The sequence below is a fragment of the Chelonia mydas genome, chromosome 9 (genome assembly GCF_015237465.2).
Source record: "Chelonia mydas isolate rCheMyd1 chromosome 9, rCheMyd1.pri.v2, whole genome shotgun sequence".
In the NCBI taxonomy this organism is placed as follows: Eukaryota; Metazoa; Chordata; order Testudines; family Cheloniidae; genus Chelonia; species Chelonia mydas.
In genome coordinates, this window is record NC_057855.1 from 90,465,427 (window position 1) to 90,479,349 (window position 13,923).

Sequence of the window (13,923 nt, forward strand, 5' to 3'; positions counted from 1 at the left end):
GAGAAATAAAATAAGAACAAGCTGTCTCTGGTACTCTATGCCAGCATAGATTAAATATTCCTATCGCTGATAAATTTCCTGTTAAAATAAATCAAGAAGCTGGTGACCCAATCTAGAGGTAGCCAAGTTGTATTTTTCACCACCAAAATAACAAAAAAATCTTTTTCAGATGGAGAATGACATAGGGAAACCCTTATTTTAATTTCAAGTTTCAAAACTAAAATGAGAAAACTGTCCGTAGAGGGGATGAATACTTACAATGGGAAAAAAGATTTCTTTTAAAGCAGGACTCTGTGCTTCCATGCGTATTATACGTCATTCAGGTCTTATTTTGAAATATCTAGATATACAAATTCTAGTCTCTTTTTGTTAGAACAACAGGATGATCTAAAACTTTAAGAGAGCAACCACAGAAGTTTAAGAACATAGTATTTAGAAATGATAAGTTCCCTTTAGGAGTCAAGTGAACAACTTTTAACTCCTTTAACTTTTCTCAGAGTTGACAAACTGAGAAGAAAGCTAATTCTACAAGTCCTGAAAGGTAAGCATTATCAATTGTTTACTTTACTAGATATCCTTAGAAAAGCTAGAATATAAGCAGTCAATTGAATTGTGCCAAAAATCTGCTGTATCTCATTAACACATATAACAGCACAACACAATTATGAAATGCAGTGAAGACATGAAGCTTTAGAAGAATATGGAATGAAGGAAGCATTTGGGGCTTTTCAATATATTTATCGGAACTACCCTCTAGGAGGAGAATCCCAGCATGTTATATGCTTTCAAAATAAATGTTAGGTCTGCTATAACATTTCTGGTAAAAGATGAAAGGATTTAAAAAGTGGAGGCCTACTGTGCTTCTGTATCCTTACACAGGAGTTGAATAAGCTATTACTAAAAAGCATATATTGTACATATATCATCCAAAATAAAGGTCTGGTAACAATCAATGATCTTACTCATTAGAGAAGAAAAATGTGGTAGAGATTGCTTTAATAAGCTAAACATTTCCCTTCTGCCTTCCACTTAAGCTTTTTCTTTTTAAAAGACTAGACACTGTAAGAAGACAAAAGAAGTTAAATGCTAGTGTTTAAAACCGAATACAGTTCATTCTCCACTGTCACCTCCACTCTCATCCTAGGCCTTTCTTTCACAGCAAAATACATAAATATCCAAAGCAGAAAAGTTTCAAGAGGGTGAAACTGCTTCCTTTTTCAATCTCTAATAAACACAGGTATGAATGTTTCACAAGCAGTAAACATTTTTGAAGTCTTTTCTCAGTTAATCTAAATTATTTTTATTCATCCCCGTACAAGAACCTTAATTATAGGGATGATTTAGTTGGGGTTGATCCTGCTTTGAGCAAGGAGTTGGACTAGATGACCTCCTGAGGTCTCTTCCAACCCTAGTCTTCTATGATTCTATGATTAACTGAGCTAAAGATTCTTGACTGCATATTCCACCAATGCATACCATTAAAGGCAAGGCAATAAGCATTTAAGTCATTTGTCTCCCACCTACACTTGTCTCATCAGACCTCTTTCAGCTAGAGCTGGGCAAAAATTTTCATTAAATAGTTTAATGAAAAATACAGTTTTGCCTAACCTGAAACTATTTGTGAATTGGTGACACTACTAAAACAGTTTGATTTTGGGAGACCAGAATCGAAGTGGCCAGAGGTGTCAGAGAAGGAGGAGGTGGCAGTAGTATCATCCTTATAACTTCTAGCTCAGAGGTTAGGACACGCACCAGGAATATGGGAAACATAGGTTCAATTCCCCCCTCTGCCTGACATGGAGCAGGGATCTGAACTTGAGTCTCCCACATTGCAGTACAGTGCCTGGGGCAGGGAAACCTGGGGATTAGGGCACTCACCTAGGATGGGAAAGACCCATGTTCAAAGCCCCTGATCCAATGGACTGTTTATTTATGCAAAATGAAGCAAGTACACCACAACATCTGAAACTACCTCAACATTTTTTAAAATGTCCAAGATTTTTCGCAGTCTGACTCATGATTTTTCAATGCTTGGCTTTGGCAATACAAATAAGACCTTTCCTTTCCCAAAAAGCTTAAAACCTAAATAAATAAATCCACTAAGGACACCAAATAGGCAGATGAAAATATTTTCACTGATTAGAGCTAAAGCACTTACGGTGTATCCAACACCACAGAATATGTGGGCAAGGGAAGGAGTAGGAGAAACAGCATTTTATGAAAAAAGCTTTCAACATTGGTAAAATTTTTACACTCCCTACATGAATAATTCTGTTCACTTCTGTGGAAATGCCAACACAAATTCTCAATATACATGTTAGCCTCTTCCTCTTCAAAGCCCTCACAGGCTTACATTCAACTTTAACATCTAACTTTACCATCACCACTTCATATATGAAAATAAACTATTTATATACTGTATGACATCATCAGTAAGAGATTTTTGGAACTCTACAGAAGAAGAAAATTTTGACTCTGGAGATTGTCAGATGACAACCTGCTTTAGCCATTTTTAGTAACTGTTTTTCTGGTCTTTTTACAGTGAATGTAGAATAACAGCTGCTATGGAAAACAAAAAGGAGCACTGAAAAAAACCAACTTGCAAACAACGCCAATCCTTGCTCACTGGTTCTTCTGTTTCTAACTCATTGGATTCACCCCTTCTATATACAATAACTCACTATTCTGTTATTCAATGAAAAGGCTGCTACCTTCACAGCAAAAACATTTAAAACAAAGTTCTCATTATCCTTAGCTTTAGGATGCTATTACTACAATTCAGCTAATCATGCAACCCTTACCTGATTTTGCCTGCAAATGAAGATCAAACATCTCGTATTTGCATAGTAATTAAAACCTGATTATTTCTGAAATGTAATAACCTCACACTGTCATACTGAAATTGTTGTGAAGTATTTCATGGTGAAGCTTCAAGTAAAAATGTTTTGCAAAACCATGTCATGAAGACCCATTGCTGCTCCTACCAATCTTATATAAAACTAATTTTTAAAATTATGTTCCTTTACACCAATGTTAGCTAACAATTTTTACTCTAGACCACTGACATGCTGGGAATAGAAGTGCTTTAGCTATAGACTTTTCAGTTGCACCAAAAGTGCAACCCAATTGTAATGTTCTAAAAACGAAACTGATTCTTTTATTGCTAGAGATGAAAAGTGGCAGGGAAATTCTTCATTCTTAGATCTCAGTGTCAGAAATGTAATAGTCTCCCATCCCCCAGCTGATGTTTCTCAACAATTAAAGGTTTCTAGTTTATATAAGAGTTGACAACCAAGGGTGAAAGTGAGGTGGACTGAAAACGAAAGTGTTCATCAATCTTGACAGGTATTAGAAAGAAATATCCACCTGTTACTGTTTGGAGCACATTGAAGAGTTAAAAATGTTACTGAACTCAAGTAACTTGGCACCTTTATAAATCAGATGAATTCTAACCACTGTCAAGTCAGAGGGTTAGCTGGGCTGTGGGAGCCCAACACTTGCTGTGTGAAGTTAAGAAACACACACTGCAGCGGGCTGTACTCTATATCAGAAAGCAGAATTTGTAGTTTACCTCATTAAGTGTACTTGCAAAATAACAGTAACTCAATATTCAATAATGGCAACAATAAAATATTATTCCAGGGACTGCTGATTATATTGTGCATGACCTTTCATTGTTACTTTGTCAGTTTACCTACCAAGAGGTCTGAGTGCCCAAAAAACAAAAAATGCTGCTGAACGTATAGCAATGTCTGCTACTGTGAACTTCCCCCATCAGCTTTTTACACTGTAGAGGACAGCAGCAGTAATTGAGAAATCTAAGCATTTATGCCACTCTTATTTGGTTCTTAAAACAACTGACATCAGTATTTTAAGTATTTTTTTTAAATCTAAATAAAATTAAACAAGTTGTCCCTCCTTACTGAACAGCACAAAGTCAACACATGAACCAGCCCAGCTAACCTGAAAAGCCTCAAATATCACCCACAATTCAAGATGACTTACTATTCTATACAGAAGTCTCCAGCTTTTAATATATTGACATATACTAACCATTTTTTTCATTGCTACAATTCAACAACCTCCTGAGCATTAGAGTGCACTATTTGACAAAGGATGTATTAACATCCATGAAAATTTTGTTACTTCAGCAGGTACGCACAGGACAATGTATTTTTGTGCCTTACAGCATGACAGGGTGAATTAAGGACATAATACCCTAAGCTCCATATCTTATTTTTAGATTTTCTAGTTTAAATCAAGTTTGTTCAAACAATTTATATATATAATCTTTGCCTTTATATAAGAGGGATTTGCTTTTCCATGCACTGATTCATAAAAGACTAATGTCACAAGGGAAATTTTGGAACAATTTTTTTTGACAAGTGACATTACAGTTCACATCTATAAGTGCCTATACACATGTGCAAATAAAAAAAAATATGGTCACAGACTGTTTCCCTAACAATCTCTTTTTAAAAAAATTCCCTGAAAACTTTTTTAAACAAATAAGCATTTCTGTGCCAAGATCCTAACAGTGAAACTAACTTAATTGATTTTCAGCGTCTCAGCATACAGAGAAATGAAAAAAAATAACCTAAACAAGTGAATCAGATATTAAAATCTTGGATGAATAATCTAATGTGTTGCTGTTATCATACGTAAAGAAACATTTTAATGTATTAATTTTAGGCTAGTGTGCTTTCCATTACAGGAGACATGGTTCTAGGAGTTTGATATGGTGTCAATTTAGCATTTTAAAATTACATAAATTCTGTATGCATGCCAAGAGTTGCTAATAGATACATTTTATAAATTGAAAAGTAAATGAAATTCTGTAGCATGCAGTGAATTTTCCTAATAAAAATTCCCACAGATTTGTGGAGGTTCTCCGTGCAGAATACATCAATCTAAGGTTTAGAAAGACTTGTGCTAGTTAGCCATATGGATACCATTTAGCATAAGACAGACATTTAATGTTAACCTTTATATTTCGCTTGACTGATCAAGCTGGTATTTTTCATCCGTCACTCTATTTAAAAAAAAAAAAAAAAAAGAGCCACTGTGTCTAAATATCACCAGACAAAACGTACCTGAGTATGGTGTTAAAATGCAGCTCCTCTAAATCCAAATAGTGTACTGTACATGGAGCTTTCAATTACTGGGTTTACAGTTTAGCTCACTCTCCTACTCTCAAAAAGGAAAAAGTGATATTAGCTGCAAAATGCAGCTTTAATACAAGTTATAAAAAATACTAAGTCTACATAGCCACCTAAAAAGACAATTTACACCTAATTTTAGGTGTAACCATTTTCATATACAATTTTAAAAAATAATTCCATAAGTACAACTAAAATGGACAATGCTAGGGCATGGGAGTGGCTTATATTGTGTGAACGTCTACTAACTTCAAAGTAAGTAAATATTACTTCCATATTTACTGCTCTACTTTTTTTTTTTTTTTTTAAAGCAGTTTAGTAGTTTTGAATCCTGTTCAGTTGATAACTTGTCCATCATGCATGCTCCAGAACGTAGAGCAGCATGCGTACAGATTTAGCTGTAGCAGTATTAACAGTAGGGCCCCAGTCTTGCCAAGTCCTGTGCATGACTTTACTCACATAAAGTCATGTTGCACTGAGGTCAAAATGACTGCTCACACATATAAAAGTTACACAAGTGTTTTGCTGGATTGAAACCTAAATCTGCTTCCATATGCTGAAAATACGGGAACCTTAGAAGTGTTTCACCAGCCTGATCTCACCCCTATATTTAAGAAGTACAAAAATATCCTCAGAGTGGGGTAATCTGGAACCAGATCATGTAGCCTTACTGCACAACAGTCAGGACCCATATATCTAAGGTGAACAGGGCCGAGTGGAGTGGAGTGGCGGAGGCCCCCAGTCTGCCTCTGAGAGGTAGGGCTTAGTGGACTACTGGTAATGGCAAGTTGGCTAAATGCTCTGGAACTTCTTAAAAACCTTGCCTTTGGGCTTTTTGCTACTGCCAAGGCTTAATGCACCATGCAAGGGAGTATGGCGCTTCCTTGAAGCCAGTCATCCACATGAAAGCTGGCTTATAAAGCACAGCCCTTCCTTTCCCTACTTTAAAAAGGGCGACCCAAGATGCATAATGCAGGGATTGTAGGCACAGGAGAATGCAATATGACCTTTTGTCTCCTTCACCCTCTTTAAAGTTATCTTTACCAGCTCCTCAAATAAGTTCTTTTCTGTGCAAGGCAGATACTTGGAGCTTCCTTTTTAGGTCTCTTCACTGAATCTGACACCTACTGCCAAGCAGACTTAGGTCCAGAAGGAAAACGATGAGAGCATGTGGAGCAGCATTTATAGTCAGCAGAAAGTGGTGTCTGATGGTCAGGCTCAATTTTTACCCTGCTACTGTTACAGTCAAAAATCAAAACACCCTGAGACCTAGAGAAATTTCAACAGCCTCATGTTGAGGATCTAAGACCCAAAAGCGTGAATGATAAACAAACAGTAACTTATATAATCAAAAATTTAAGATAATGTTAGTATTTATAGTAAATAATACATAAAAAGCCAGAGAGACAAATAGACTTGTAATTGTTAAATTATTAAAATAAAAATGTGTTCACGACACAATGCAGGGAGCAAGTACATGGGTGGTGCCTGTAACAATCAGAGCTCAGCATAATGGATGGATCTGTTAACCCTAGCCTTTTTCTTCATTAGACTTCCTGCCTCACAGCGGTTTCCTTTCTGGCTTGATGAGTGCTGATGTCAATACTACCCACTGATTGGTACAGGAGTCGGTAGGCCTCCCTATAAGAAGTAAATTAGCTTTCTTCAAACCTCTTGCTCCAGCAGAAAAAACAGTGGTTATACCAATATCGTTAGCCCAAAGTGAGCTCTGATACCACGGTGATGGACAACCTTATAAGAATCTAAATACATAGTTCCAAGAACAGGAAACGAAGTAGCTGCTGGGCAGAAATTAAACATCTGAAACACACAGATTATTTCAGATTTAAAAAATATGATCTGAGTATATAAAACTGTTCAGATGATGGGCAATATTAAGTTTGCTCTTTTGAAGCTGCTTTCATTTAAGGATTTCTCTCAGGCAAATTAGTTCAAAATAGCCTGGCAAGGAAGCATTTTGTTAAGAAGCACTGCATACAATTCAAGAGAAACTCCAGAGCAAGAAAATCATGATTTCACATGGGAGGTAAGAAGCTAGGTAACAACCTTAGATGCACCACAGTGCATCCACTTACTGATCACCCATCACACCTAACGTCTACATTTCATAGCTCTCAGGGTCCCATAGGAGAGCTCAAAATTTAGTTACAGTCATGGGTCAGAGTCATGTTTTGAGCTTTTTAAAAAACAAAACAAAAAACCCTGAACCCCTCTCCTTACCTCCCTAGATAATGAAATATTCTTTTTTATTGCAAAGCCATGTTCAGTATGTCAAATCTGTTCATGAGAGAGCCTGAAGAGGTCCAAAATATGCGGCAGGGCAGAAGGCACAGTGTCCCCACTCATCACTCACTGTGATCACTGGGCTGAAACTCCCTAAATCAGTTCCCCACAGGAAGAAATCTAGCCTCCACATCAGATTATGTCAATTATGATTCTGATCATAAGGCCTATCTATAGTTGGCTCTCAACCCATCCCTTCATCACCTTACTCCCACCCTGTACTTGGAAAAGACAGGGTAACAACCAAAAAACCATAAGGGACTCTTCCATATGCATCACAATGTAATAAGTCTTAAATTGAATAGCTTCATTTCACATGGGCTCACTCACTCTTCTTCCGCCAGGAACCTCCCTGGCTCAGTACTGAAGTCTATATTAAGTGATCGCTGACAGATGCTTTAGACAAGTTTAAAAAATATTTAAGGAACAGCCAATTTGCCATGGGAGAAAACTCCTTGCAGACCCAAAAGCTGGTAGTCAACAAAATGCTGATCTTGTCAGCAAAGACCATTGAAACATGGCACTAATTACTTATTTAGCCAGAAGAAACAGGCCATTTTCCCTAGGCTATACATCACCATAATTTAAGTCTATCCTGACTATTAATGTACCAAAGAGTGCCATGGAGTAAGGTAGGAGTTACAGGAGAAAGTCTTCCCTGCTACCACAATGCAGGCTGGGAGTGATACAGTTATCTACCTGACAGTCTTTTATCCCAAGGGAAGCATACAAGCCCAGTGGGCAGACTGATGAGGAGCTAGGATCACAAAACAACACACCTCCTCCTTGTGTATTCTACCTATGCAACGGCTGGCAATTTGAAACCCACACCAATCATGTCAGGACCTGCCAAAGCAGGAAAGTAGGGATCTACTGTAGAATCTCAGAGTTATGAACACCAGAATTACAAACTGACCGGTCAACCACACACTTCATTTGGAACAAGAAGTACGCGAGCAGGCAGCAGCAGAGATGGGGGAAAAAAAGCAAATACAGTACAATACTGTGTGAAAAGTAAACTAATAAAAAAAAAGGAAAAAAGTTAAAAAACAAAGGTTTGACAAGGTCAGGAAACTGTTCCTGTGCTTGTTTCATTTAAATTAAGACGCTTAAGAGCAGCATTTTCCTTCTGCATAGTAAAGTTTCAATGCTGTATTAAATCTATGTTCAGTTGTAAACTTTTGAAAAAAACCCACAACCATAATGTTTTTTTCAGAGTTACGAACATTTCAGAGTTATGAACAACCTCCATTCCCAAGGTGGTAATAACTCTGAGATTCTATTGCACTTCCTCCACAGTGTTTCCTTTCTTTCTCCAAGGAAGGCATCCTCTGATTTTGTTAAAAAGAAAAGGAGTACTTGTGGCACCTTAGAGATTAACAAATTTATCTGAACATAAGCTTTCGTGAGCTACAGCTCACTTCATTGGATGCATTCAGTGGAAAATACAGTGGGGAGATTTATATACACAAAGAACATGAAACAATGGGTGTTACCATACACACTGTAACAAGAGTGATCAGGTAAGGTGAGCTATTATTAACAGGAGAGCTGGGGGGGGAGGGAACCTTTTGTAGTGATAATCAAGGTGGGCCATTTCCAGCAGTTGACAAGAACATCTGAGGAACAGTGGGTGGGGTTGTAGATCCTTGATGATGCGTTGGAGAGGATCTACAATCTACCCTGAAGGACGACCCATCACTCTCACAGATCTTGGGAGACAGGCCAGTCCTTGCCTACAGACAGCCCGCCAACCTGAAGCAAACACTCACCAGCAACCAGACACCACACAATAGAACCACTAACCCAGGAACCTATCCTTGCAACAAAGCCCGTTGCCAACTGTGTCCACATATCTATTCAGGGGACACCATCATAGGGCCTAATCACATCAGCCACACTATCAGAGGCTCATTCACCTGCACATCTACCAATGTGATATATGCCATCATGTGCCAGCAATGCCCCTCTGCCACGTACATTGGCCAAACTGGACAGTCTCTACGTAAAAAAATAAATGGACACAAATCAGACGTCAAGAATTAGAACATTCAAAAACCAGTCTGAGAACACTTCAGTCTCTTTGGTCACTTGATTACAGACCTAAAAGTGGCAATCCTTCAAAAAAAAACTTCAAAAACAGACTCCAATGAGAGACTGCTGAATTGGAATTAATTTGCAAACTGGATACAATTAACTTAGGCTTGAATAAAGACTGGGAGTGGATGGGTCATTACACAAAGTAAAACTATTTCCCCATGTTTATTCCCCACCCTCACTGTTCCTCAGACGTTCTTATCAACTGCTGGAAATGGCCCACCTTGATTATCACTACAAAAGTTTCCCTCCCCCCGCAGCTCTCCTGTTAATAATAGCTCACCTTACCTGATCACTCTTGTTACAGTGTGTACAGTAACACCCATTGTTTCATGTTCTCTGTGTATATAAATCTCCCCACTGTATTTTCCACTGAATGCATCCGATGAAGTGGGCTGTAGCCCATGAAAGCTTATGCTCAAATAAATGTGTTAGTCTCTACAGTGCCACAAGTCCTCCTGTTCTTTTTGCGGATACAGACTAACACGGCTGCTACTCTGACATCTGATTTTTTTAGACTCCCAAGATATGCAGCAGAGCATTTAGAAGTTATAAAACATAAGCAATACATTTTAAGATTTTTCTTAAAAACAAAGTTTTTTTTGATAAGTTGATTATAAAAGCTATTCAGCAACAGCTTTTAAAGTACATCTATGAAGAGATGATGCTTAGCAGAGTTTAGCCAAACATACTCTTTGTTATTCAGGTTCAACAGCTTGCTTTAACTGTCACCTATAAAATTGTATCACATGACAAATAAAAGTGAAAACAGCCAGTTTGTTAACATTATTACTGTACTTCAAAAATATCCATGGCAACAGACTGATGACAAATGTACGGCACTTGCTTAAAAAACAGCAGCTCAAAAACATGTGCAATGGATGGCTATGCCTATGGCTAGCCTTGGGGCATTAAAATAAAACTGAGCTACAGAACACGACTATGTACACAACAAACACCCTGAAAGTCCCAAATGACCAAAATAGTAACAAGCTAAATATTTAGTTCTAAAAATTGCTAATACGTTTAATGATAATTTTCATTTTCAAAGTAAAAATTGATTTACTTGCTATAGTTGAGCACATTATTTAAATCCAAGAAGCAAAAGGGAGCTGCATTCCCTGCTCTGTTTTGCAGGTTATTGAAGTAGCCAATCACAACTGTGGAAGCGCCGAATCCCAGGTATAAAACTTTTCACTTTTAAAAAAATGTATCACATTTTAAAATTCTTTAAATATAGTGTTCCAAGAAAACAGGTAGTAAACAATTACTGATCACATTCTGATTCATATTCGATACACTGACTTTTCCATATAATTCTCTTAAATTTTTCTTTTTTCCCTAAGAGAATTAAAGCAGATGATATTTATTTGGATTTGACAGCTAAAAGAGTGAATTTTTAGTTAACCATCTCAGAAGACAAACATGTTGGGAAACAAATGGTTCAGAAGGCTGAAATGGTTTCAACAACACCTCCATAATGTCTTTTACAAAGCATCATACCAGGAAGCAATGCACAAGGTCCTAAATTAGCCAACAATGATTCTTTTCTGAAACAGTGTGTGTGCAAAAAAAGCACACACATGGAGGGCAAGGCGTTCTTTAAAAGACTCGTCACTACTGTGAGATTGGACTGTAGATGCCCTGGACTCAGTAGGAAAGACATTTAATGTTTTATCAGTCACATGAAGAGGGGCTCTTTAAATTATGGGCTTGTGTATGTGTGGTGAATTTTTACTACACTCATCAAGAATGCTAGTCAGGAGTTTATAGAGTGGACGAGACTCTGGACACTATGGAGGACTAAGCCTGAACTTAGAAGATAACAAATGGGCGCAGGATGCAGCAATTCATTCTATACCATTCACTTGTAGTCACTCTCACATAATCCGGCGTACCCTGAGAGCCAATGTTAGGCTCTGACCGCGAACATGTATTAAATGTAATCCTTTATCATTCTTTGCAACAAGGTTTATTAAGGGCATTACCAATATTGTTTGTGCTATCCTATTTCCTTTTTAGTTTGTGTTTGTGCTGCATGTTTTATTCCTTGCAAATAAGCAGTGCTTATGTTTGCTACAGTTACTGTGATTACATTATATTTGAAGGTTGCCTGGATACACTAATAAAAATGAATCCATGCTATTCTGACCCAATTATGGGACCTGCATGAAAGGGGTCCTTAGAATCTCTTAAAATATCAAGCTGTGTTACCTGGGACAGCATCAAGCATACACAGTACCAAGGCACCTGGAAGGGGCATAAGTAAAATATTTTAAAGTGGAAATATTTTTACAAGGAGATTAGGTGTAAGTATATGACGGACTGGTGTGCCACTTCTAAACAGCAACTAGCAGCTGCAAATATTCTGAACATTTGTTTTTGAAACTGGAAAATTCTCTCTAACTGTAGCGTAATTTACAACATTAATTCCCACTTCTTACCCACTGAGTAATTAAGCACTATGGGGAAAGTCTCTGGGGCAGAATTAATCACAGGACACTGTGAGTGTCAACTCTGATTTATGGCCCCATCTACACCACAAAAATAACCATGTTTAAATATGGTTGTGGACAAACCACGTTGTATGTTTAAGCATGGTTATTTTTGTAGTGTAGACATGGCCTAAGCAGGATAGTAACTAAGCAACTGATTCAGAGTACAGGCCATGGCAAGAAGGCTTTACAAGTAAAGCATTTAGAATTACCATTTGTCTCAGAAATTTTATTTTCTTGCAAAATGTGTACTCATTTACCTGTAACTTGTAAGTTTCAACGGCTGGTTGTGCTTTACATTTTATTAGAGCACTAAAGATTGTTAACCAATGAGGAAACACAGCAGGTGAGCTGAATTTTAAGCAAAAAGTTGGTATAATTATACCAATGGATGCATCATGCATATATTATATATATTTGCTTACGAAATATGAGAGCAACTTTTCTAAGCTTAAACCTGCAGTGGCATTTATCTGAAACATTTCCCAAGCCGAAGTTATACAATCCTTGTCCCTCACAGGGTTTGTTTTTGTCTTTTGTATAATACAAAATTTCATTTACTCAAATATTTTATTCCAAAATGCCTAAGAGGAGTCCACATTATTGAGTACTTGTCCACAAATTTCAGTTTTATTCCATGAAACCATATTTTCAGCGATACCAAGGAACCCTGGTGAAAGTATTCCCTCTCCTATAGGCATAGACCCAAAAATCCAGATTTGTTAGCTTCACTGTCAATGAACTTCTTCCATAAGATTTTTATCTGCAATAAATCTGTGCAAATTCAGTACAGTATTAACTTCTAATTATATTATTCACTAATAATTGCCAATAAAATATGGGCTGGCTCACTACCTCTACTTGTCCTAAATGTCAATTGCCAAGAGACTCACTTTGATTGCTTTGGAGACTGCCGAACAATTCAATGTTTGGAGAGGGGAAGGTGGGGGTGGGGGAAATCAAACAGCTTAAGTAGCATTATATTAACATGACCAGGAAAGATGTAACTTATGTTTTCTGACGGGCAATGATAACAACTGTATGGGTCACAGGGGATTTGGAAGATACAAGTATATGTATTTAATAATAGTAGATATACTTGGATGTTTTTAAATGGCAAAGATCTTAAGATAAATTAATTTCAAGGAATACAGTTCTTCTGTATAGATTAGACATGGGGTGGCGATTCTTTTTGTAAGTAATCATGCAGGGGACTGGACTAAAAGACCTCTTGAGGTCCCTTCCAGTCCTACGATTCTATGCATCTACGGTGCCTGTCACCAGGTACAGTAATTAATTGAGAACAGTGACGAAATAATTCTGCATTTTAAAAAAGGGATTAAAGAGTACAATAGCGCTAACTTACCAAATTATGTGACTGTGGAAAAGCATGTTTTGTAAGGATTTCAAATATATCTCTTCTGCTGTGACCTTCTTGTTTCAGTGCAAACCGTAGATTTCTCATATCCTAAAATGAGGACAATTACCTTTTAAAAAATAAGCAAAGTAGTACAGTATCTTTATTTATAAGTATTGTATTATATGATGATTATTTAGAATGTACTCAATGTATCAAAAACAAATATGAATGTTCATTTTAAGATCTCTCCTACTTCATGGTGTAAAAAAAAAAAAGGTACTTTATTTTAAGGCATAAAGAATTTAACAACTTCACATACAATATTTGGTTGGAATAAAGAGTTTTACCTTACTGTGCAACACTGGTGCTCCTCCTCTTTGGCTTAAAACGGTCAGAAGCAATATTATTTGATTCATTAGCAAGTCTCATGGGCTACTGAACGTTTGTGGATGATGAGTTATTCTATGTTTACAACATGAGTACTTTGCCAACAAGCTGTCTAGACTAC

At 37.1% G+C, this 13,923-nt stretch overlaps 1 protein-coding gene across 5 annotated transcripts in view; it reads right to left on the bottom strand.

Moving 5' to 3' along the window:
- The window catches only part of MTM1 (myotubularin 1), a 70,346-nt gene that overhangs the window by 27,760 nt on the left and 28,663 nt on the right, over positions 1–13,923 (bottom strand). For all 5 annotated transcript variants that reach the window (XM_037908612.2, XM_043521714.1, XM_037908613.2 and 2 more), the window contains one exon: positions 13,422–13,523. In XM_037908612.2, the coding sequence (XP_037764540.1) occupies positions 13,422–13,523 (102 nt within the window). The remainder of the gene's footprint in view (positions 1–13,421; positions 13,524–13,923) is intronic.